The sequence below is a fragment of the Corythoichthys intestinalis genome, chromosome 8 (assembly GCF_030265065.1).
Source record: "Corythoichthys intestinalis isolate RoL2023-P3 chromosome 8, ASM3026506v1, whole genome shotgun sequence".
Classification (NCBI taxonomy): Eukaryota; Metazoa; Chordata; class Actinopteri; order Syngnathiformes; family Syngnathidae; genus Corythoichthys; species Corythoichthys intestinalis.
The window spans coordinates 28,427,270-28,453,381 of NC_080402.1; the positions used below are offsets into that span (position 1 = coordinate 28,427,270).

A 26,112-nucleotide genomic window follows, 5' to 3' on the forward strand; every position below is an offset into this window, starting at 1 on the left:
ATAACATGTTGATGACCCCAAAACGCAGTGTCAGCAATAAAATTAACTTATGAGAATATGTATAATAATAAGTTGAAAATGAACGTTTTTTGCTACCCATCATTCTTGAGAGGAATTCTAAATCAGGCTGCTTAGGACAGCTATACTTTTCGCCAAGATCGTCATCCATTGAATATGGTACGCCCGCCGGTGTCGTGCCAATGTAGTTACCCCAGTCAAAAATTGTATTCCCTGGGCGGAGCCATATGGAAGTAAATTTGTGTGTTCATTATTTGATTTTTAAAAAAATGTGTTTGAATGCAAAAATAAATTTGAAACTCAAAAAATGCATTTGAAAGCTATTTTTCTTTGAATTTTTGTTTTGATTGAAGTCAATTTTTGTTTTTTGATTGAAGTAATGTTGTTTTGCGTTTAGGCTACATTTTGACTAGGACATTTGTGTCTTTACTATTCAATCAAACAATAAGTTGCTTCAAACAAAAAATATATATTTTCAAACGAAATATCACTTCAATCAAAAAAAAAAAAAAAAAATTCAATTATAGAAAAAAAAATTTTGAATGCGAAAAAATATTTGAGACTCAAATATCTGCATTTGATCACTTAATTTTTAAATTTTAAAAAAAGTCTTTAATTTTAGCAATCCTTTCTGTTTTTGGCTTATTTTACGTAATCCCTAAAAAAGTTGCATCAATCCCCAAAAAACATTTTCAAACAAAGAAAAAAATCATTTGATAAATAAAATGCCTCCCCCTATTTTTTTTTTAATAATATGCAAAGCAAATGACCGTCTAAGCTGCTAGTCATATGATCTGTTCAAAAAATAATTTTGACCCATTAAAAAAAATCCTTTTTTTTTGGTTAATTTCATTCATTTTTGTTTGCTTTCATGCTTTACAGCTTTTATACATATATAGGAAAGTCAATTACATGCAATTACACTTTTCGGCCACCGGGGGGGGGGGGCTGGCCCCTTTAAACTCCGCTTATGACGTGAATGTTTTTTGATCAGGTTGGATCTTGAAAATATATATTTTTCAAAGTACACAGTTAATTCATTGAATCCTTATATATAAAACAACGTAATTTAAAATTTGGGTATTTATAGCTATTGAAAGTGCAAGCTCCATTTACTTTGTGTAGCAAATGTCACTGACACAAAATGGGCGACAAGCGGTAACGGCCGTCCCAATTGGCTCACAGTATACCAAATGCACCTAGCGCTCTCTCTACTGCATAATGCATATTATCTGTTCCCTCCCACAGTGTGTCACTGGAGAAAAATGGCGATGAACATTTTACGGGTCTCCCTACGACCCAACATCAGGAATGCTGCGTTGTTGGGTCGTAACAATACATCGAAAACATCATATCTAAACAGGACGACGCAAACTAGAAATGCGGTTTCTTCGTCGTCAGGAGCAATCCTACCGAAACCTGATAAAGTAAGTCTTGGCAGTCATTTCAGGGCAAAGAAACAGGCTGACTCGGGGCGGGAGGTAGCGTTTACGACATCTGCTTTGACCAATCACCGTTGGTTATATTTGCCTGCACTAGCCAAATGAGCCAATGGACGCGTGTTTACACAAAAAGGAAATATCAGGAAGTGTTTCTACGTTCGATGATTAAAATAAGTACAGTAATAGCATTGAATTATCTGTGAAAATGGCAACAAGCTAACTTAAAACTTATCCTCGTACTGTTAAAGCAAATTTGTTGTCACTGTCATAGAAAATTGTATGCAAATCACCGTCACGACAGTATGATGCTTGCTCATTTTCTTCCGTTTGACATTGATTATGATTATTATTGACCTTGTGCAATCTGTGCTGTGAGTAATCTGATTTCAAATCAAACACGCGTGAATACGCATAACAAATATTAATCCTGATTCCTTAGCAATGGTTGTTTTAATTCAACCAACTATGTTTTAGGGATGCCCTCGAGCCGGTCACGCCATTTTCAGAGGCTTAGAATATGGTATAAAAATGTTTTTAAAAATGTGTTTTTTTTTTTGTTTGTTTTTTTCTAACTCATTAGTTGCCATTGACAGGGATAGACTTCCAATCCACTTTGACCGGATCCCTATCCGTCCCTCAGACCAATTGGATTGGACTAGTATCGCTGTCAATGGCAGCGAATGAGTCCATTAATTCAATTTGACTGGATCCCTTTGAGTCTCCCAGTCGAATTGGCTTAGACGTCTTTTGCCGTCAATGGCAGTGAGACGTGATCACTCAATGCCAGCCTTCCCAGTTCAAATGGATTTTATGCCTAACTGTCAATGGCTGTGAATGAGTTAAAGGTTACATGCAACAAAATAATCCAGATGCATAAAGATATTGCAAAACAAACAAACAAAAACAGTATGTTTTATATAGGGCTGTCAAAATTATCGCGTTAACGGGCGTTAATTAATTTTTTAAATTAATCACGTTAAAATATTTGACGCAATTAACGCACTAGGCCCGCTCAGACAGATTTAAATGTCAGTACAGTGAAAGGCCAACTTGTTAATTGTGTTTTCTGGAGTATTTCCGCCCTCTGCTGGCGCTTGGGTGTGACTTGCATATGTTATGTGGCGTAATGTCGCCCTCTGCTGGCGATTCAGTGCAGCTGATTATTTGGGTTTCGGCGCGCTTTTCTGACGTGATTATATGTCGACGCGAACTCACACTAATAGACAGTGCTATTCAGACCAGCTAACGTCCGCATCCAGTATTCAGTGCCAGTTCTCTTAGCCCCATCACACTGTTTGTGTCTAATACATGCATCGCTTCTGAGTTATATTCCTCCTTTGTTTATATTCATGAGCATTAGATAGTTATTGATGATGTGTATTTGAATTTGTTCACATATATGGTGAAATGCAGTTACATTGTTAGATGCTTGTGAGCTAATTGGCTAGTGCTACTGCTCAAATGGACACGTGTGTGTACATTTTATGTTATTTTGTGATTTATGCAAGTTATTGACACATTGCCTTGTTATTTTCAGTTTTACAAAAATACAAGAAACGTGCTCCTGTCAAAAAGAGATGACTTCAGTAAAGCCCATGCTACTTTGCCACACCGTCTGATTTCTTTTTGGAACTTATGTTCGCTATCTGTCAATTTGTGTACTCACACACATTGAGGACAGAATAGGGCTACTAGTTTATTTTTTGATTGAAAATTTTACAAATTTTATTAAAACGAAAACATTAAGAGGCATTTTAATACAACATTTCTATAACTTGTACTAATATTCATCTTTTAAGAACTACAAGTCTTTCTATCCATGGATCACTTTAACAGAATGTTAATAATGTTAATGCCATCTTGTTGATTTATTGTTATAAAAAACAAATACAGTCCTTATGTACCGTATGTTGAATGTATATATATCCATCTTGTCTTATCTTTCCATTCCAACAATAATTTACAGAAAAATATGGCATATTTTATAGATGGTTTGAATTGCGATTAATTACGATTAATTAATTTTTAAGCTGTAATTAACTCGATTAAAAATTTTAATCGTTTGACAGCCCTAGTTTTATACTGTATATATTTTGCAGAACAAAGAGTAAATGTTCGGCAACAGCAAAAAAAAAAAGTGCAGAAAAACAACCAAGATAGCTCAATTTATCACATTGGATGACCAATTGAATTTTTTATTTGTGTAAAATAAAATATTTAAACGTAATCTGTTTGCAAAGTTATTTTTTGATGCACAGCTGATTTGCAAAAAAAAAAGAAAGGGATTTTTTTCCCCTTCATTGAAACCACTACTGTACTATACATTTAATATCCCAACTAGGGCTGTCAAAATTATCGCGTTAACGGGCGGTAATTAATTTTTTAAAATTAATCACGTCAAAATATTTGACGCAATCAACGCGCATGCCCCGCTCAAACAGATTAAAATGACAGCACAGTGTCATGTCCACTTGTTACTTGTGTTTTTTGTTTTGTTGCCCTCTGCTGGCGCTTGGGTGTGACTGGTTTTATGGGTTTCAGCACCTGAGCATTGTGTAATTATTGACATCAACAATGGCGAGCTACTAGTTTATTTTTTGATTGAATTTTTTACAAATTTTGTTAAAACGAAAACATTAAGAGGGGTTTTAATATAAAATTTCTATAAATTGTACTAACATTTATCTTTTAAGGACTAAAAGTCTTTCTATCCATGGATCGCTTTAACAGAATGTTAATGTTAATGCCATCTTGTTAATTTATTGTTATAATAAACAAATACAGTACTTATGTACAGTATGTTGAATGTATATAGCCGTCTTGTGTCTTATCTTTCCATTCCAACAATAATTTACAGAAAAATATGGCATATTTTATAGATGGTTTGAATTGCGATTAATTAATTTTTAAGCTGTGATTAACTCGATTCAAAATTTTAATCGTTTGACAGCTCTAATCCCAACATTATGTTGCGATAGCTTTGTTCCAATTGTGGGGTAAAAACACATTTAGACACCCCACCCCAAATACTTGTTCTCCCCACTGTATGTTTTGTTTAAATCACTAAAAGATGCACAGTACATTCCCACACCTTTGTTGAGCTAAGACAAATATATATATATATATATTTTAGAACATCTTAAGATACAGTATGTAAAACAAGGGATATGCAAGTTAATTATGTATGTCTCCCCATTAGGCATTGAATGGTTACTGTTGTTGCATTGGAGAGGGATGATTATTAGTATAGATGCATTATTCTTTATTACCAAATTTAATACTACGTAAGGAATATTGGATTAAAATTGGCAGCACAACTGATGGTTTCGCATTACACACCAATGTGCTATTACTCAGAGGTTAAGAATCACTGGTTGAATATATTAACCGTATGTCTGAGATGGCGTATTTGGTCAACATGTGCTTCAATTTAAAGTTCTTATGTCCATGTTTCTTCTTCGGACCTTTAGACACCCTTTGGTCTCATCCGCATGACTGCAGTGGTTGTGCCATTCCTATATGTGGGAACTCTGATCAGCAAGAACTTTGCCGCTCTCTTGGAGGAGCACGATATCTTCGTCCCTGAGGATGACGACGACGATGACTGAACTGACTTCTGTGACATTGTGTACAACCTTGTGTAAGACATATTATGTTTTTTCTATTTTAATTTATTGTGTTCAACGTAAAAACTTGCCTTTTTTCATTATCAACAGGGTGGTTTGTTTAATCAGATATCTTGCAGCAAGAGGAAGATGAGGCACTTGTCCTTCCAGATACATCCACCTACCTCTGCCCATCTCCTTCCTCTGTCTTCTATTTATCTGTGTGTCAACTAAACATTTCAAATATCATATCATGTGAGGCTTTCATCATTAAAAGCATTCACTCTTGTTTGCATGTGTACATCTTGTGAAGTCAATAAAGTGACGCAATATCTTATGAGAACATGGTTGTCTTTGCATGGTGTCCCAAGTTTTGCACAAGTGTTTTTTTTTTTTGTGTGAATTATTTTCTTTATTTTAGAAGTTCTAGTTAACGTCATCGGTTACTGACTCTCCTCGATCTTTCTCTTGTTGTGCAGCATTGACCAGTCTTAAGTGCTCAGTAAGAGAATCCATCTCCAATCTGCTTCGGCCCTTCATGTCACTTAACTCAACATAAGCATCCTTATAGTGCTCATAGGCGGCCTGTTTTTCCTAAAAGAAAGCCAATTTAAAGAGGTGGGTTACTAGATGCAAAGTATGGCATACATTTGCATTCACTGACCAAAATGGGATTATCTGCAAAATTAGACGTGGCATAATCATCATCAATGATGAGTGGTCATTTTCAGACCGGTTCAATTTATTGCTTTGACAATGGCTAAGCATGTTTAGTGTGTCGACAGTACTTGAAGTCACTTTTTCTATAGCAATACAATACGAAAACAATAGGACAAAAATGTACAAAGTTCACAGCTGGACATTTTCCAATTAAAATATTAAAGACAGAATTTTTTATTGAAGCTCTAGTATTGAATCTTACTTAGTTGTCACAGACTCACAATATCAAATGCTAAGGTCAGTCACTGGCATTTCAGTAATAGTCATACCTTGGTAAGAGACTGGACTTCATTCTGTAGGCAGCTGACCTCCTTCCTAAGAGACTGCACCTCATTTTCTTTGGCTATAAGCAGTGTCTAAAGGGAAAAATGTTCAAGAAGCTTTAATGTGTGTTGGCCTAAGCTTGCGGTCAGAAGAATGAAACTTCGAATCAATACCAATTTTGTGGTCTTTGACAGTGACTTCAAATTTACACTAGACTAGATTTATTATTCATATCGCGGAAGTACAGTGTAGTAAAGACTCGATTTAATTCCACCAACATGTTTCTACAAATTGCATTCGTTTCTGTCGGTCCCACAGCATCATTTATAGCAGTCAGAAGCAAATTTAATTTGTCATCTCATTATGATTTCTTCAATCTAATTAGCAAGAAAAGAGATGATAATTAAAAAAAAAAAAAAAACTAATTTTTTTGTGTGTACTATAAAAAATACGGCTATTCCCTGATTTTATCACCTTCGTGATGTAAGGCAGCGTTCCCCAGCCACCGGGCTGGGAGCTGGTACCGATCCGTGGCACATTTGCTACTGGGCCGCACAGAAATGAATAATTTCTTAACGACCCCATTCTGGAGTGTGCCTCTTGACACATCAATCTATATAGATATGATAATAAAACTCGATAGGATGTCATCATAGAAATAAATCCATTGGAGCAAGCATCTAGAATCTATTTTTATATATGGCGGAAAACACAGACAAGACTGAAAGAGAAGTTTCTGCTCTTGCACTCTTCTTTAAAGGAAACTACTGTATTTTAAGCCAAAACAACTGTTTTGTTTGATAGAACAATATGTCTATATGCTGCCATAGCAGATTCATGGCTCATTAAGCCCCCGAACTATTTTTAATTTGTCAGTGTTATACCCTGGAAACCCCCCCTCAGACATCGCGCAGCCGTTTTTGTTTCAACCCGGCCATAAAACGAAGGTAATTAATTATATTTGTTATTCAAAATGCCTGTCATTTTTAGCTTAGAATCATTAATTGATGTCTAATATTTCGTTGAAAAAAAAACAACTTAAAAAAATTATTCGCTCCCAGATTTTAAACTTTTAAACAAATTATGTCACAATGAAAAAAATGGTGTCTGTAAAAAAGTCAAGGATAGCTACCTCATAACTATCGCTTAATTGTTTTTTTTTTTGTTGTTAATGTTGCATTTTCTCCGATATGCTAGATCATAAATAATCGATCCAAACAAATAAAAATTGAAAAAAACGTTTAAAAGGGTAAATATATGAAAAAGAAAATCTCGACCACTCCTTGATGTCTGCGATTTCTGCATCGCGACCCTTGTTATACTACCATTTTTCACTCGTAAAATCCCCCCAAAATCCAGCTGTGGCCATTCACAGCTGTGTCTTGAAACTAAATGATACATGCAACGTGGAGGTTTTGGATCGAAACAAGGTAAGTGCTCGATAATATCTCGTTAAAGTCATGGCGTCTGTAATTCTGCTCTCGCGTGCTCTTACCTCCAGATAGGGTTTTGCTGTTTTTTTGTTTTTTTTTAAATCCCCTCCTGTTCAAAATTTTTCTTCCCCCAGAAAATTGAGATTTTAAGCTTTCCAATCATGTATCACACATGCATATCGGACAATTTTGAAATTTCGCCAAATTGGGGGTCTCAGAGAGGAACTTAAATCATATCACCATATCTATATGCACTTGTCCTCGATAATGATGTCGGCGCATCAGATTTGTTCCAGAAATGATAAACCCACATGCTAGCAAAGATAGGGTGACCATATTTTGATTTACAAAAAAGAGGACACTCGGCCCGGCCTCGAGATACTTGAAATTGACTCAAAGTCCACTCAAAGATACCTATATAACTTTAATATATTTGAAGTGTGCCTCCTCCGTCTGGTTAGAAAAATTCAGTATTATTAAAAAAAAAACAAAAAAACATAGGCCTATTGTCATATAGTATATATTATACACTTTATGGAAATATTTTTTTACTCAACAGGCTTTATTCTTCCTAAAAAAAAATATTAAACCTTTTAAAAAAAAAAAAAAAAAAAAAAAAAAAAAAAAACGAATAATGATTAAAAATATATATATACAGTATATATAATGCAGACCCATGGAAATGTAGTCCAGTCAATACGCACAAACAGTAGGCTATGTGCCAACTCAACATTTTTATAAATTACTATCACGACAATTGTCATTGACAAATTGTTATTCCCACTCAAGTTTTATTCTCATTCAGTGTTCTAGATTGTACGCAAACAATAACCAAAATAAACTGACAAGCTATTCAACCAGCATGTTTCCAAACGCAGCAGTTCAAAACTACATTGCCCATAATGCCTAGCGCGGCTGAGCGCACTGAGAGCTACCTGTTAGCGAGTACTGGGCGAGGCAAAATCAAACTTTGCTATAAAAGTTTACAATCATCGACAGCACAACGATGCGACACCAAACAGGATTTTACAGATTACACCAGTACAAATCTCTGACAGTGTCAACATTTGCCATTATATACGTATTTATCGTAAAAAAAACTCTCAACTAGGCAGGCGCCTATTTATAATACTAACATTCAACCAAATACACGAACACAGAACAATTAATACAAGACTAATACAATATACTGCATCTCTGTTTACACATATTCAACACACGTGATCGACATTAACAGGAGAGAAACCTACAGAAAGGTGTATGGAGCCACGTCTTAAAAGTCCTTGCTGTAGTCTGATTTCTTGCCAAACTGTCAACCGTCGTTAGATGGTGGTAATTCCACATTAAACAAAGGGTAAACTGCCAACAAAAAACAAGAAGAAGATGTACTCTTTCTCCCGCCCCTACTAGTCGGAGCCACATCAACGCAGGAAGGCGCTGCCTCCTAGCGGCCGGAGGGATTCTCTTCAAATTGGTCCCGTGAAAAATCATAAAAACCGGACATTTTCATGAATTTATGAAACCCGGCCGGACCCTCCGGAGATCACATAATACGAGGACATGTCCGGGCAAAAGAGGACGTTTGGTCACCCTAAGCAAAGATGACTGAAAAACAGACGTCTTGACAGTATTTCTGGGGGGAAAGAGCCAGAAGAGGAGCCTATGACCTAAAAAAACCCCATCTTTTAACAGACAATACCAAGTCTCCTACTTCAAATAGGGGTTTGTCGCAAAAGGTGACTCTCAGGCAGCAAGTCCACTCTGCATAATATATGGCCAAACGCTAGCAAACGAGGCAATGAAGCCTTCAAAGTTGCTTCGGCACATATATTAGAGACTAATCATCAACAAAGCGCATGCACTGAGAGCATCATACGAACTGTTTTTTGAAAGACAAGAAACTTTTCGCGATTGGAAAAGGAACTTATAATGCTTGCGAACAAGGATATTTGCTGTAAAGTTTGTTAAAAAAGGTCAATTCTGCGTATGGTGAGTTACATTTCTTCCAGCATTTAATGTTCGTTTTTAGCCCCATCGTATTATTTCATATTTAATGTATTTTTCTGCCACACATTGCCAGTCTGTGAAAAAAGGCCCACATCACACCGGTCCAAGGTGCTAAAAAGGTTGGGGACCACCGGTGTAAGGGGTGTCTGCCGTAAAAGCTACTGTAGAATAAAGGAAGCTTCGCTGGTCAACCACTAGAGGGCAATGTGTAATGCTCTATGCAACCAAACATGGAGGACTAACAAGGCCATGATGGAAAAAGGAGGACCATACTAATGATGCACCAGGGACTCATTACTTTGATGAAAGACAATACATTCAGCAAACTTGGTCTAATAATTTTTCTTTTTAAATAGGGTCCTAAATCCCTCAACCCAAACATTTGCCAATTTCAGTTAGCGACAATTTAAAAAAAAAAAAGTGGGACAGATTACTGCAAGGTGTTCAAACTCCACAGTACTTATGTGAGAGTTGGAAATGTATAGGTTTGTAGGGAAGTACTGCTGACACTACCTCGACTTCTGATGCCACATTGTCAAGCGAAAGCACATCCGGCCGCTGCCCTGTGATGAAATATCGCATGCGGCGAATCTCTTCAGCCAGCTTGACTTTAAGCTCCTGAAATAAAGTAAATTGTATGCTTTGATTGATGAGCTACAGCAGTCCCACACAATCAAAAAATATACTCTTAACTTTGATTGTTCTTGTGTATAATATCCAGTTTTGACCTGATTTTCTCTCTGGAGTTGTTGCAGTTCGCTCTCTTTGCATTCAAGATCATTTTCTCTTCTTTGGCCACATTGCTCGGTGAGGCTAAGCTTCAGGCATTTCTCTGAGAAATGCTCAGACAACACATCCAATTCACGGTGCCACACGGCCCCCGGCGCCCTGAAACACAAATTCAGTTCTTCATGAACATGAGTTGTTACACGTGGGGTCATGGTTACAGTGTAATGGTTAAAAGACGTGATTGCTTACGCATGATCCCTATAAGTTTCTCCCATGTGTGTATCTCCCCCAGGAAGTCTCCTGACATTCTCCAGCTGTTCTCTGTGGGCTGCTCTTAAATTTTCTATGGCTGTAATGATGTTTGCTTGTCAGAAATTTATTCTTGCATCAATGTAAAACATCACAAGACATGACAATACACAATTCACTAACACCAGATACCGACTTCCCATCTGCAGTTTTTGATAAATCAATAATTGTTTATTTCACGATGTACAGCAGTTCCTTGAGATACCAATGACCCAACATTTAGGCGTAGGTTTGGTCTCAACATTGGTAGGGACCATATAACAGCATAACCTGCATGAACACTTTTTGTTGGGGACGGGACATTAATAAGACCCAAGGGCGTAGGTTTGCATAGGGACGGTAGGAACATAACCCTACCAACTTTTCAGGATGCTCAAATTGTCTCCACCAACTTTTAAGCAACCTTATTTGCATTATACAATGAGTTCAGCTATAAAGGTAATTTAGATTATCTTCCCATGTGTTGTTAGGATAGAATTAACCCTACCACTATTTAGTGAATTACTTTCATTATGTTCAGACTTAGATTTACCCCTTTTCACTTAATAGTGCCGGTCCATTTTTTTCTCCTCAAACGCACGTTTGATTAGCTGATGACTAGAACTCCCACATTCACACAATCCCGACAAAAATGCATGTCAATATGCTGCCTCCTCCGCCCTCATTGGAGGGATATTAGTAGAGTTTTTTTTCGGCCAGCAGCAGCAGCCACTGTAAGTATTGTAAAAATATGTCAATGTTGTAGCGGTGGGGAACACACCACTATTTTTGCTAGTGAAAGCCCAACCTGCATCAGAGTTAGCATAACATTAAACTGTGTGAACTTTTTAACCTGTAAAACTCGAGTAGAAAACTGCTTAGAGAAGTGTCTTCCTGTATGTTTTCTACTGTTAACTTTAATTCAACTGTGCATTTTGAGCATTTGTTCTATAATTAATATGTAATTATTTTCTACATCATTTAAAACAAAATATTTATATTTGCAGCCTATATACATTTTTTTAACGCCGCCCCCCCCCCCCCCCCCAAAAAAAAAAAACACACAAAAACACATCCACTGTAAATGTCCAAGCATTTGCAAGCATTTTGAAAAATGACTTTCTCCCTATGAAAATAAATACTTTTTTCATTTTTATGTATTAACCAGCTATTTTTGAGAAACGTACCCAATCTGTTTGGTCTTTTTAATGTCCCGTCCCCAGCAAAAAATGTACATGCAGGTTATGCTGGAAAAGCATCCCTCCCAATGTTGAGACCAAACCTACGCCCTTGATAAGACCATAGAGATAGGGTGATATGAACTTAATTAATTGATCATTGCAAAATAAATCTGTATTATACTTACTTTCATGTGTATTGGTTCAGGTGATACACCGTTCGATTCAAACCTTTGTTGTCAAAAACTACTAAAGAAACACTTTGAAAACTTCCAGAATAAATGTCTGGATTTTATTTGCAAATTTGAATAGCAATATTTGAACACAACTTAAATTACATAACATACACAATACAAACTTGTTGATGATATTTAAACTATCCAGAAATACAAAAAATAAACATTTGACACTCAACATTGTCTGTCTAAATAAAGAAATCAAATATAACTGAAAAAATGTCTTAGTCAGGAAATAACAAAAATAAACAAAACTGGAGCCTTCCTTTAGGGAAAACACCACTGCTTTTGTCCACAAGCACAGCCAAACTCATCAAAAAAATGAAAGCTACAGTGGCTGCTGCTGGCCGAAAAAAATGTCTAATATCCCTTCCCTGTGAAAGGGGTGGAGGAGGCAGCATGTTGTCGACATGTTGTATTTCTGTCGGGGCTGTGAGTGCATGTGTGTGTTTCAAGTCATCAGCCAATCAAACGTGCGTTTTTGGGGAAAAATGGACTGTCTCATTCAGCAAGTGAAAAAGGATACATGTAAGTTTGAACATAATGAAAATAATTCCATTAAGAATGGTTGGGTCTTTTCTATCATTACAACATACGGGAAGACAATCTAAATCACTTATATAACAGAACTCATTATATAATCCAAATAAGGTTGCTTAAAAGTTGGTGGGGACAATTTGAGAATCCTGAAAAGTAGGTAGTGTTATGTCCCTACCGTCCCTATGCAAACATACGCCCTTGCCCAACGTATAAGTTCTCTAAGACATGACCCATCATTAGATTGTTTGGAAGATGGTGAACAATTCTTCAGAAATGAAACCTAAAATTGTTTAATGTCTCTCCCAGTTGGAACCTACTGTCAAACAAAACATAAAACAAAGGCAATTACACATTGTGTTTATAAAACCACCCAACAACTTTGCCTTTAAACAGATGATATAAAACACTATTGATGAAATAACTGATAGAATCAATATCACTGTAATGAAAGTTAAAAAATGGATATTTGAACACAAATGATGGTGCAACAGATGTAGAGAGACAACATCACAACACTTACAGGAATGTATTCCTTATCCTCAGTGAAAAAACAAATGATTGGAGCTTACTGGTTCACTACAGGTAGCGGCATCTTATTTGTTTCCGTATGATTGACCATTTGATCATTTGAATTTTCGCAATACGTCACTATGATCATTTAATTTTTATTATTCATTCATTGATTTTCCGAGCTGTTTATCTTCAACAGGGTCACGGAGGTGCTGGAGCCTATTCTACCTAATTATGGGCAGTTGGCAGGGTACACCCTGAATCAGCTGCCATGATTACTCATTTTTTAAATGTACAAAATACACAAATGTTCACTGTCCTTTCATATTTCTCAGCCCATTCTGTCGCAAACAGCTCTCATCACTAAGGTTTTGGCCTGTGACCAAGGGCGTACATTTGCATAGGGACGGTAGGGACATAACACGACCAACTTTTCAGGATGCTTAAATTGTCCCCAACAACTTTTAGGCAAACTTACGTATTTGCATTATATAATGAGTTTATTTATATAGCATCGATATATAGGATTTAGATTGTCTTCCCATATTTTGTAAGGATAGAATTGACCCTACCATTATTAAGTGAATTGTTTTCATTATATTCAGACTTATATTTACCCTCTTTCACTTGCTGAATGTGCCGGTCCATTTATTTTTCTTCCCTCAAACGCACGTTTGATTGGCTAATGACTTACCACCTCAACACGCACATGCAGCCAGCCCCGACACAGAAATACAACATGTCGACAACATACCTCCTCCTCCGCCCCCTTCAAAGGGGAGGGATATTAGAAGTTTTGTTTCGGCCAGCTGCAGCTATTGTAAGTAATGTAAAAAGACGTCAATATAGTGACGGTGGGAAACACACCACTAATTTTGCTGCTGAAAGTCCGACCTGCAACAGAGTTAGCATTACCTTAAACAGTGTGAACTTGCTAAACTACAAAACTTGAGTAGGAAGCCGCTTAGAGAGAAGCGTCCTCATGTATGTGTTTTTTTTTTTTTTTTTTACTGTTAACGTTAATTAAACTGTGGGAAATGGAGTGAACTCTGCCACAAACTATAGAATCAGAAAAACGTGAGCAAAAAGCTTCTTAGAGAGAGATGTCCCAAGTTTAACACATAATGATGCTTTTCTTCTTGTAAACTGCCTGGTTTAGAAAGACAGAAGACTATAACATATACTGCATAATTTGAATTATGTTCAAATATTGCAATTTAAATTTGCTGATAAAATCCAGACATTTATTCAGGAAGTTTTAAAAATGCTGCTTTAGTAGTTTTTGAAAACAAAGGTTGGAAACGATCGGTTTATCATTGAAACAGTACACATGAAAGTTAGTATATGTCAATATACTTAGATTTAATTTGTATTGATCATTTAGCCTATCAATTAATTAGGTTCATACTTGTGAGAAATGTAGCCCTGAACCCCGTTCACCCAATAGGTTTGGTCTTATTAATGCCCCATCCCCAGCAAAAAGTGAACATACAGGTTATGCTGTTATATTGTCCCTACCAATGTTGACACCAAACCTACACCCTTGCATGTGACATATACCATATTGGCCCGAATATAAGACGGCCCTAATTATAAGACGACCCGCTCTTTTTCAAGACTCAAGTTGTAAAAAAGACTTTTTGAACACCAAATTCATTTTTAAATAGAAAACAATTACAGTACATCTGAAACAAACGATTATAACAATATATTTGAGAGAAAAAGCATGTCATTTTGTCTCATTCAAATCTTAATATCTGAACATTTAAATATATAAACTAAATTGCAATCACATTTGTAAATGAATGGCTTCTGGTTTTTGAAATGTAAATAAACCAATCTATTGTGATAAAATAACAAAATTTCAATAACTGCATTAACCATCAAAGTGAATTCTAACTGTAACTGTAGTCTTGAAAAAAAATTGAATAAGGAAAAACATTGCAATAAAATAAAATAATGCAAACTGGTTAAACTTGGGAGTAGCTGAGATCTGTCATGACAGAACATCGCTTCAATAATATCTGGTGCCATCTAGCATCGTGAATGGGGAGAGTAGCTGAGATCTGTCATGACAGAACATCGCTTAAATGATACCTGGCGCCATCTAGCGTCGTGAATGGGTATAATGTCTAGACCGTGAATATAAGACGACTCCCTCTTTTTCAGTCTTATTTCAATGCAAAAAACACCGTTTTATATTCGGGCCAATACGGTATATAGTTTAAATTAGGTCTAAAAAATGAAAAGCATCAATGTCTTTGTTTCTTAAGTTTAAATTTTCTGAAACATTTTTTTACTTTGGCTTGTTATTTGGGTTAAAAAAAAAAACATCTTGCTATTGGCTGGGGACAACTCGCAACTACCACAGCTCTCATTACGGAAACTGGAACTGGTTTGGATAATAGAAAATACATAGATGATTTACTCAACCTTTAGCAGAAGCTTGGCGCTCTTCTTCCAGCATCCTGTCTCTTTGTCCCTTCAACTCGCTGATCTCCCTCTCGTGTTTCTCCCTCAGCTCTTGCACTTCTTTCCGATGGGCAGATTCCATGGCTTCAAGCCGGGCCTCACAGGGGGCCCCGGGTCCACATGGGCTGTCTACTTTTATCACCATGGCTGTGTGTTCCCTCTTAATGCCTTCCATTTGCTTTCTCAGGGACAGGGCCTGGAAGATGAAAGTGGAGAGGATAGAAGGAAATGGCAATGCGACTGCAGTACATTTTTCATTGTTATCTGGTTGTTGTGTTAGGCATTCTATTCAAGGAGACTGTAGATTCGTTCATTCCGTTCATGTTTTGCACAAATTTTAGACAGAAGCCAACCTGACTCTTTCTTGGTCGTTGAAGATGTTTCTTTTTATTCTCCTAAATTACTGAAAAATACTTATTTTAATGATGAAACGTCAATAACCAACAAGTTAATTTGCATCTTTGCATTTCGAGAAGATGTTTTTCCTTTGGCATGTCCACAGTTTAACTTGAACTTCCAAAAGAATTGACTGAATTAAAAAACTAAATATCTAACTCTCACAAAAATCAATGACAAAATATACAGCTACTTTCATGAAATAGTGCAAATAGTGGCTGTTATTAAGAATAATTTGGGTAAAACCTCACCTATGATGATTTTTTTTCTTTATGCAACTATCAGCATACTCATGTGAAAGGTTATATGCACACAAAAAAAGCCATAGGAAACAAAAAAAAACAAAGACACAAATGAAAAATACACTATGGACTGGGACCATAATGGTTGACGGTAAACAGTTTTTGTCCCATTTTGACACGGCCTTGCCAATAATTCTTCCTGGAAATTTTAGGCCAAATTCCATGGTGCAGTAAATTCCATTCCCAGCTGTTCAGCCAATAGCAAGTGCTAACTTTAGTAAAAAAATGCCCAATGGGCATAAGCAGAATAAAACTCGGCTAGAAGAATGCTTTGTTGTGTTCTCTAGTCTTTGCCTCCCAACCACTCAAGGCAATACCTGGAATACGTATTGCTTTGCTCAAGGTTTTTTCCATACGCTGAGTTTAAGGGGGGGCTGGGGCATAGCACCCCGCCCCCACCACGATTTGCAACACGGTTTTTAAATTGTCTGCACCCTGAGAGATAAACAGTCTGAAATATCAACAAATATTATCTGCCTCTTCTTACATTTTTAACCATAAAAAGGGACAAATTCTGCAGCAGGATGGTGCTCCATCGCATACGTCAATCTCTACCTCAAGGTTCCTCAAGGCAAAGAAGATCAAGATCCTCCAGGACTGGCCAGCCCAGTCACCAGACATGAACATTGAGCATACCTGGGGTAGGAGGAAAGAGGAAGCGTGGAAGACGAAACCCAAGAATGTTGATGAACTCTGGGAGGCATGCAAGACTGCTTTCTTTGATGTTCCTGATGACTTCATAATAAATTGTATGAATCCTTGCACAACCGCATGGAAGTCATACAAAATATTAAATTTGGATCTCACAGCACCAGTACTTAATTAGCTTATTTTACAGTATGTAACATATTTTTGTATTTGAAGTACATTTTTTGTTCAATTTTCACATTACTTTCTGTAGGCAACAAAACTTCTGTCTTGCCAAAATTTGACCATTATGTCTTCATCAAATGATAAATCTTTTTTCAGTGAAATGAATATTTTTTTTTACATTCAACATCATTTGGGAGGGTCTTAGCTTTCATATGAACCATTTCTGAAACCAAATGAATAATTAAAAGTCAGGTTATTAGCAATTGTTGCTACAAAATGGATAAGCGACAAGACTTTTGTCAGGGACTGTATGGTTGAAAATATTCTTGGCTGGAATATTCAGTCAAAAAGGATGCAGCCTCCTGTTTTGCCTGCCGCCATTTCCCAACTCACCACAGTGAGGATTCGTTTTGCAAGGGTGTGAGTGACTGGAAAAACTTGGCACTAAATTGGATATCTCCGCGGATTGCAAAAATCAGCGTTTACTTATCCACAGAAAAGCGCACGCGCTCACACACAGACGCACACCGACCCCCACATAGCTGGGATGCCTGTATTTACAAGCATGGGCTAAGCTACTAACTGAGCATATACTGTATCTTATAAATTAATCTTATTGCTGACACCACGTTTCGGGGTCATCCACATGTTTTGCCCCCCCCCGCCACAAAAGTCAAACTCCGCCTATGTTTTTGTCCAAGTAGAAGGAAGGTTTTACTTGCCACTGTCATCAAGGGCTTGATGTTTGGCCTGTTTTATTGTACAGCAAGTGTGATCCGAACCCACCTCCGTACCAAAAACGCATTGAGTCGTGTTCATTTTCTTGTGACTGGAGCAATATTATATAATCGTCATTAAGTTGAATGGTACTGTATTTAACATGGAAGTAAAAGTGTGTAAACACACTTTGTCTTTCCTCACCTCCTTCTGAAGGGCATCGGCTGTGTTTGTTTGAACATAATGCGACCCATTTACAGTGGCGGGAACCTCCTTTGAGCAGTCAGTTAGTTGACTGGTGGCAAATGCTTCATCTTCATCAGTGCTTGACTGATGGGTTTGGGTGTCAACATGGGAATCAGGGGGCTGCTGTGTGATCGTTTGATACGCCTGTGTGCCGATGAGTGACTGCGCGCTCATGTCCCTAAATGACAGCCTCTCAAATTCCATCCACTTCCTGCTGACCTCTGAGTCCATGGTGTCAATGACAGGCACAGGTACACTCCCCCTCTTCAGCTGCATGCAGTCCCACCGGCTGCCCATCTCGCTGAAGGGGCAACCGTCCTCAAACCACTTGTTCCGCTCCTCCAGCCGCTTGGCCCAATCGCGGTCCCAACCCTCCTCCTGTTCTTCTTTTCTCTGAGGATCTGAGCTCACCTCCGCATGCACGTCCACGTCTGTTGGCGTACGTAGGCCTTCAGCTCGAGGGGAGCAGGCAGCTGCGATGTCGGAACCTGCAGGCTCAAAGCAGGTGAAGCGTGCAGCAGGTTGACTTGGCGACGGGCCGTGGGAGAGGGGGTTCTCTTTCTCGCTACCTCTTTCTGATTGGCTGCAGACAGAACGGAGCAAAGTAAAGGGGCTAATGTTACACATCAGAAGAAAAATAGTAGGCTTCGCTGCAGACAGACCACCCAAATACATCGCCTGCATCTCTTTGATGAACACAGGAATTTCTAACTCATTGTGACATTCATGTTTCTTGCATCAGATGAGAATATTTCTGAAATAATGTAATAAACTGCATAAGTGAAATTCAGTTGGTATTATAGAAGCCAGACAAAAGCTGTTGCAATTATAATGAGCAGCAATACAAGATAGCAAAGAGAAGTGTCAGATTGTGATTAATATGACAGTATCTTGATTAATTATTCAAAGCAAAGCATTTAGTTGCTATCTTTAAGATCTTTTGGTTTGGATATACAGTAGTTATACAGCTAATACGCGGAACCCCTCTCGAGTGAAAAAACGATACAAAAAATAAAGATTAAAAAAAAAAACTTTATATTTGACTTACATATTTATGTCCCTTAGCAAATCAACAAAATCAATAAAGCAAATTAGCAAGGATGTGAATGGAAGCGACAGTGAAAATAAAATATCTACACATTAATGGGGACAATTCTAACAAGAATTCACATAAATACCGTAATTTTTGGACGATAAGGTGCACCTGACTATAAGCAGCAACCCACCAAATTTGACACAAAAATGCCATTTGTTCATAGATAAGCCACACTGAGCTATAAGCCAGAACTGTCCTCGCTGTATTATTTGATATTTACACCAAAAGTTATTAACCGGTAACACTTTATTTGACAGCGGCTTCATAAGACAGTCATAAGACCAAATGAAACAACATGAAGCTTGGAACCAATTGGCTGCAAAGCTTCATTGCCTCAAGAAGCTTCATTTGGCCATCACTGCTCCCTTGGGAGAGACAGTCAACCTCTGCTGCCACCTGCCGTCAGCAGTGGTGTTGTCCATGACTCCTAGCATGCATTGCAGCGCTACAGATGTAAATAACAATCAAAATTCATGTTCTGTGCTAATTATTTCTTCAGTTACTGTTCCAATTGTTTCATTAATTGCTTGTCATGGTATATAATAACACTTTATTTGACAGTGGCGCGATAATGCTGTCATAATACCATCATAATTATTACATGACACTGCCATGCACATTAATGAATGGTTACATGACAGATGTCATTAAGTGTCATCCGGCAAATTATCTCACTTTTGAATGGATGTAAACGATCCAACCTGGACATAAATGGAGTTAGTGATATAATTTGCTGGATGATACTTTATGACATCTGTCATAGGCATTCATTAATGCCCATGATAATGTAATGTCTAATTATGACGGTCTTATGGCAGTCTTATGATGCCGCTTTCAAATAAACAGTGTTGTTAATAACGGCGTTACAATATAACGGCGTTACTAATGGCGTTATTTTTTTCACTAGTGGGTAATCTAATTAATTACTTTTCTCATCTTGGCAACGCCGCTACCGTTACTGAGGACGGAAAGGCATGCGTTACTATGCGTTATTATATTGGTCGAAAAGTCTGAGGGAGACAGACTCACCGAGACGACAGAGCAGAGCAGGAGTGGGGAGGAGGCAAGAAAGTTGTGAACTTGTGACGTTGAGCAAACGCGATGCTAGGTAGCTCTAATAATATATGTTGTAGCCGATAGCTACAAACTACGCCCGCATGTTATGGTAGATATGGTAGACATGGTAGATATCACATGTACTGTATATAGATATAACTAGATGCAAAATGACAGACACGGCACTAGATGCGTTAGTAAACAGCCGCCATCTTAAAGCAGTAGACTTTTTAGGACTGCTCTGTTGTAGAGAACCTTCCTAGCGAACCTAAGTAACTTTTTATCTAAAATACTTCTAAATCGGCAAAATCTTGACTTGAATCTATCTTTAAATGATGAAAGTTTTCAAACTTTCATATGTCGAAAGTAGAGAGAAGGGAACTAATGCAATAATGGGAGCAATTTTAACAACTTTTAACAGTTGATTCAGGGTAAAGGGTAAAGTAGGGTAAAGAATTGGGCTCGGGCCAATTTTACCAAAAACCTTCACAAAAAAACACATAGTGTGGCCAATGTTTTTTTTGTTTTGTTTTGTTTTTTTGAGGGAAAAAAAAAGTAATAATCACCAATTACTTTGCCAAGTAACTAATTACTCTTACATTCAGGTAATTGAGTTACTAACGCAATTACATTTTGGGAGAAGTAATTTGTAACTATAATTAATTACTTTTTTTCAGTAAGTTTAACAACACTGCAAATAAAGTGTTACCTATTAACCCAAATAAATCAACAAATAAACCGCACTGGACTATAAGCTGCAGGATTCAAAATGAGGGAAAAAAGTAGCAGCTTACAGTCCGAAATTACGGTACTTACTGATACATACTATAACAGTTTAATTAAGTGTTGATGACATAGCGGGTGTTTTTCTGTTTTTCAAAAACTAATGAATGAATTGGGGGGAAATGGGCTTCGGAAAAAAGGCACATTTCTCATCCAGGGGGAAAAGTACTGGTGTGAAGCACCATTTCGGATCCATCTTTGCAGTTGCCTGAACACTGCGCAAGGTAGATGACACAAAAATATTTTAGATACATAATAAAAAACTAACAAAAGCAATTTAGAAAATATATGAAGCATCAGGATGGTAAAATAAAGCGGAAACTTCCCAGACAATTTTACAAAAATTTGTTTTTGAATGTGTATACAACACATTACGATAAACATTTTCTCTATCTCCCTCTCCTCCTGTTTTCAGACCATAACATGTTTTAAAGTTGTCTAATTTCGTTCATCACATCATCAACATCATCGCTGCAGCTATCATTTCAGTAGTCGATTAATCTAAGAACTAGTTAGTTGAGTAATCAGATTAGGAACATAAAAAAATGAAAATACCCGAGCTTAGCCTCAAACGCCTAAAGAAGAAATAAATAAATGAGGATCTAAGTACAACAAAAGAACAATAGGTTAACTTGCATAGCAAAAGTCAGCTATCTTAAATGCTATAAAATGTTTTTTCTTTTTGTTTTTTTAACAATGCTCCGAACAAATAGTTCAAAAACATATTCCCACAAAAAACGGCTAAATATACCTTTAAACTAAATTACGAATGAATTAAAAAAACATTAGCTCAAAAAAAAAAAAAAAACTTACCTTATGTAGGGAGCTTAACAGGGAGCAGCTGGATTCTGGCCATGTTAAATGAGTTATCTCATATTCGCTGTTGCCTCTAGAAGGCAGTGTATCCACCCAAATCAATACAAATAAACGCAAACACTTTTAAAACCATTACAACTGTACTTTAATTCAACGAATACTCAAAGTAGCAAAATATAATTTGAAGCTTTTTCCTAATCGAATTACTCAAGTTAATCGATTTATCATTGCAGCACTAGACCTAATGCTTTCGATATGTAAAATACTATGACTGTTGTTAAATAAATTTATGTAAGATTCTCCAGCCCTTAAAAAAAAAAAAAAAATAATAATAATAATTTGTTATTGTGACTTTTGACAACATGTATTCCATTTATTTCATGCCTTTGCTTAAAGTTTTTTTCTCAATGTAATGTAAAGCTATGTTTTTTCAATAGCTTTCCTTATTTTCCATGATTTATGAGTTTCAGCAAACAGCGAACTATCATTCCCAATCAACCCTTAAGGGGTGATAATGTATTTTGAGGTTGGAATGTGATCTAAGCCATGTCAGAAAAGGCATTTATAGACTTAACAGGCTTTTCCCACAGGCATGATTTTTTTCTTTACAGCCAGTCCTCCATACGAAGTCACACTCACTGTGTGTTGTTCTGGATGGCCTGCTTCAGTAATGTCACCCAGTTCCGCCGCAATCTAGAGGTCACTGCAGAGAGAGTGAACACTGTCTTCTTTGTCTGGGGATAATCAAAAGACCAAGCAGACACACACACAAAAGCACACCCACATGTGCGCACACACACACAAGCACCAACACGCACATCGTTAAACAGGAAGCACCCAAACATGTAATTGATGTGAAACTGAGCACAGTAATAAACAATGCTGATACCCTGGCACATTAATTCAATTAGACAGGAATACAATAAGCACAATACTGTACATGAATCTGGAGGCCATAGCTGTTTTCAATGTCCCAGTCAGACACACCGACACAAGTGGACAGGTCAATCTCTCCATCCACATTATCAGACTATTGGATTAGAAAAAAAAAAAAAAATCCCTCAAAAAACATGTTACGGATGTGATTCATAGTAAAGTAAAATAGATAAAAGACAGCAAACTGTCAATGTTGAGTGGAAACCTCATTTATCCCCCCAAAAAAGGACCATTCCTTAGAATCTTCTTCTTGAATCTTTTTTTTTTTTTTAACCATTATTGCCCTCTTGCAAGTGTTGAACATGGGTTGCTCTCTTTCACAAGGAAACAATAAGGGTTCAACAAACCTGCTTCTGTTAATTTCTTTTACTGAAAAATGATGGTTTTTGAGATGCTAAGATTCCACCCAACACCAGCAATATGCATTTTATTTTGGTTTGACATGTACCTCCTCAGCTTTGGGGTCTCTGTAATACTTCAGCGACACATCACTCAGAACAAACCAGTGTTTCTTCCACTGTCGAAAATTTAACAAATTTTTTAAAAGCTTTGAGAAAAAAAGTACATGAAATGACTTAAAACTATATCTTTACCTTGTTATTTTCATCCAGTTGAGACATCCACCCCTTAAAAAGTGGCAGCATCTTCAAGTGGAAGTTGTAAAAGGAAGCATGAAAAAGCATTTTGTTGAGGTTTCCGTCAGACAGAACCGATGAAAATATAAAAAAAGTGGGGGAAAAAATAAAAAAGAAAAGAAAAAGAAACTACATTTTACATTTACACACATTTACTATATCTTTTATACTATATTTTTTGGGTAAGAAGGACAAAGTTTACAAGAACGTGAGAATTTCTTCATATGGTGGTTAAGGGCCTTTGGTTACCCAATTTGCCAAATGTCCATGTGGTGTTTTATATTGTGATTTATTTTTGTAACAGTGTTGCCAGATATAAAAAAATTGAGCTTATTCCATCAGACTTAGGATAAGAGGTGATGATACATACAGTATGTGGTAGTATATATGAATACGTATTCTATGTTGTGTACATTGTCTCTGTCTAATTAGTAATTATAGGCCTATATCAAATCTGACATTCCTTGGGAACATTATCGAGAGGGTTGTGTTTGAACAGATCCAGGTTTTTATGATGCAAAACAATCTTTTTAACTCATTTCAGTTTGAATTTTGGCCACAACACAGCACCGGGACTGTGCTTATCAAAAATTGATATTCGTCGGAATACCGGATGCAGGCAAATCATCTGTTCTGCTACTATTGGATCTCACAGTTGATCACAACATACTACTCAGCAGATTGGAACAGTGGTTATGGCTTATTGACACTGTTTTTCAGTGGTTCACATCTTATTTACATGATAGGGATTTCTTCGTGTCAATCGGAAACCATCAGTCAGAACGAACCAAATTCACGTGTTGAGTCCCACAAGGGTCAATTCTTGGACCACTCTTATTTAACATCTACTGTATATGCTTCCCCTAGCTCAGATTATGGAACAGTATGACATCTCCTATCACACCTATGCAGATGACACACAACTCTACATTTCTGTGTCCCCACATGATTATAGTCCCTTAGTCTCTTGGATGCATCAATCAAATGAATGAATGAATGTGCCAGAATTTTCTCCAGTTAAATGAGGAGAAGACAGAAGTGACCATTTTTGGGCCAAAAAAGGAAAGGTCAAAGATTAGCAGGCACCTAAGCACAACGTCACTTACAGCTACAAATCAAGTCAGAAATCTTGGCGTAATTATGGAATCAGACCTAAAATTTGATAGTGATCTAAAGTCCGTCACTGCATATTACCACCTAAAAATATAGCCATAATTAAAGAGCTTCTGACTCAACAAGATATGGAAAAACTTATGCATGCATTCATTTTCAGCAGATTGGACTATTGCAACGGTATATTTACAGGTCTTGATAAAAAATCAGTCAGGAAGCTGCAGCTAGTACAGAATGCTGTGGCCAGAGTCCTCACAAATACAAGGAAACTGGACCACATTACACCAGTTTTGAAATTGTTACACTGGCTTCCGGTGAGTCAAAGGATAGACTATAAAATACTACTGCTCGTCTACAAAACACTTAATGGCCTTTGACCAAAATACATGCTTGATTTGTTAGATTCCTATGAAACATTTAGACCCCTAAGGTCATCTGGAACCAGTCTCCTGTATGTTCCAAGAACAAGAACCAATCAGGGTGAGGCAGCATTTAGTTATTATGCTCCTCACCTCTGGAACAAGTAACCTGAAGGTCTGAAGTATGCTCAAACTGTTGTTCACTGTGTGTTGAATTGTGCTATACAAATAAATTTCCCTTGCTTTGCCTTGCCTGTCACTTACAGAAAGGCCATTATCTTCAATGGATCTATCATACGTTGATTATGTGCATCCCAGCGGGAAAAAAAAGATCATTTCATAAAATGAAAAGACAAAGAATTTGAATTTTCTGATGTGGAAGATAGTGGAGTAAAAATATAAATATAAGGCCAAATTTTCCAGAATTAGGCAAAATAACCATTGTCAGACATTTTTAAATGCAGTACTATTTTAGCCAATTAAATGCAAGTATTTCAAATTGTCCCACCTACTCGTCATGAATAGATGACACACTGTGCAACTTTTGGAGAAACAAGCCTTAATGGACCCAGGAATTGAAGCGGGCTTCGTCTGAGGGTGCTTTCACGCTAGCAATGTTCGGTCCGCTTTAAACGGACCAGAGTTCTTTTTCTCAGATAGTCCTCTTCATTTTGTAAATATGAGCCCACATCCAAACTCTAGTCCGTACCAAACAACCGAACTCTGGTCCGCTCAAAAATCATGGGTCTCGGTCCGCTTTAAGCGCACCCTGCTTCGCTTGTGAATGCAAATCCGCTTTTGCTACTTTATGTGCAGGGTGCTCCAGGCTGTGACAGTTCACGCTGGGAATCCTTGGAAGCGGAAGTACAGTGCATTCAAAATCAACAATGGCAAGATGACAGACGATTAACCATGGTAAAATGTTGTGCTGCGCTAAGCAGTTGCATTTGATACACAGAATTGGGTCCTACTCTGGCGGTTGTCTTTTGCATGCTGTTGCCAAATGTACCATGTGAGAGTGACAGTGGCATAGATAGGCGGATTCGCTCGGTGCGGTCGTTTAGTGAGTCTCGCTCTCCTGGAAGGTGCGACAATTTGACAGTCCAAAAAGTCACAAAAGTGAGAGCGATAGCGTCTTTGTGACTTCGTTGTTTATATTCCCCAATGCATTTTTTATATATTCCAGTTCGCTTGGCTTTGAGTCGGGAGGGACAGATCCTGCCGCTGGCCAAGCGGTGACTTGCTATTAGGGTTGTTCCGATCATGTTTTTGTGCTCCCGATCCGATCCCGATCATTTTAGTTTGAGTATCTGCCGATCCCGATATTTCCCGATCCGATTGCTTTTTTTTTTTGTGATCCCGAATCAATTCCAATCATTCCCGATAATTTTTTTCCGATCAA

The 26,112-nt window shown here is 37.3% G+C and overlaps 2 protein-coding genes across 2 annotated transcripts in view; one reads left to right on the forward strand and one right to left on the reverse strand.

Annotated features, from left to right (window-relative positions):
- Window positions 1-1,253: 1,253 nt before the first annotated feature.
- smdt1b (single-pass membrane protein with aspartate-rich tail 1b) lies at window positions 1,254-5,420 on the forward strand. The gene is made up of 3 exons (XM_057842527.1): window positions 1,254-1,445; window positions 4,931-5,100; window positions 5,177-5,420. The coding sequence occupies exons 1-2, from the start codon at window positions 1,284-1,286 to the stop codon at window positions 5,066-5,068; spliced, it is 300 nt and encodes a 99-aa protein (XP_057698510.1). The 5' UTR covers window positions 1,254-1,283; the 3' UTR covers window positions 5,069-5,100; window positions 5,177-5,420.
- LOC130919896 (TRIO and F-actin-binding protein-like) overlaps window positions 4,620-26,112 on the reverse strand; it is a 30,635-nt gene continuing 9,142 nt past the window's right edge. Inside the window, exons 8-18 of the mRNA XM_057842526.1 lie at window positions 23,197-23,229; window positions 23,052-23,120; window positions 22,608-22,697; window positions 22,307-22,401; window positions 17,875-18,499; window positions 15,404-15,638; window positions 10,468-10,567; window positions 10,218-10,377; window positions 10,003-10,107; window positions 6,055-6,141; window positions 4,620-5,659 (exon numbers count right to left, since the gene is read on the reverse strand). Of these exons, the coding sequence (XP_057698509.1) occupies window positions 5,492-5,659; window positions 6,055-6,141; window positions 10,003-10,107; window positions 10,218-10,377; window positions 10,468-10,567; window positions 15,404-15,638; window positions 17,875-18,499; window positions 22,307-22,401; window positions 22,608-22,697; window positions 23,052-23,120; window positions 23,197-23,229 (1,767 nt within the window). The 3' untranslated portion in view covers window positions 4,620-5,491. The remainder of the gene's footprint in view (window positions 5,660-6,054; window positions 6,142-10,002; window positions 10,108-10,217; window positions 10,378-10,467; window positions 10,568-15,403; window positions 15,639-17,874; window positions 18,500-22,306; window positions 22,402-22,607; window positions 22,698-23,051; window positions 23,121-23,196; window positions 23,230-26,112) is intronic.

Bases quoted from the DNA above. Each gene is read 5' to 3' on its own strand.
- smdt1b (XM_057842527.1), top strand. From the start codon at position 1,284: ATGGCGATGAACATTTTACGGGTCTCCCTACGACCCAACATCAGGAAT. The intron at 1,446-4,930 runs GTAAGTCTTGGC...TCGGACCTTTAG, and splicing joins TCCTACCGAAACCTGATAAA to ACACCCTTTGGTCTCATCCG.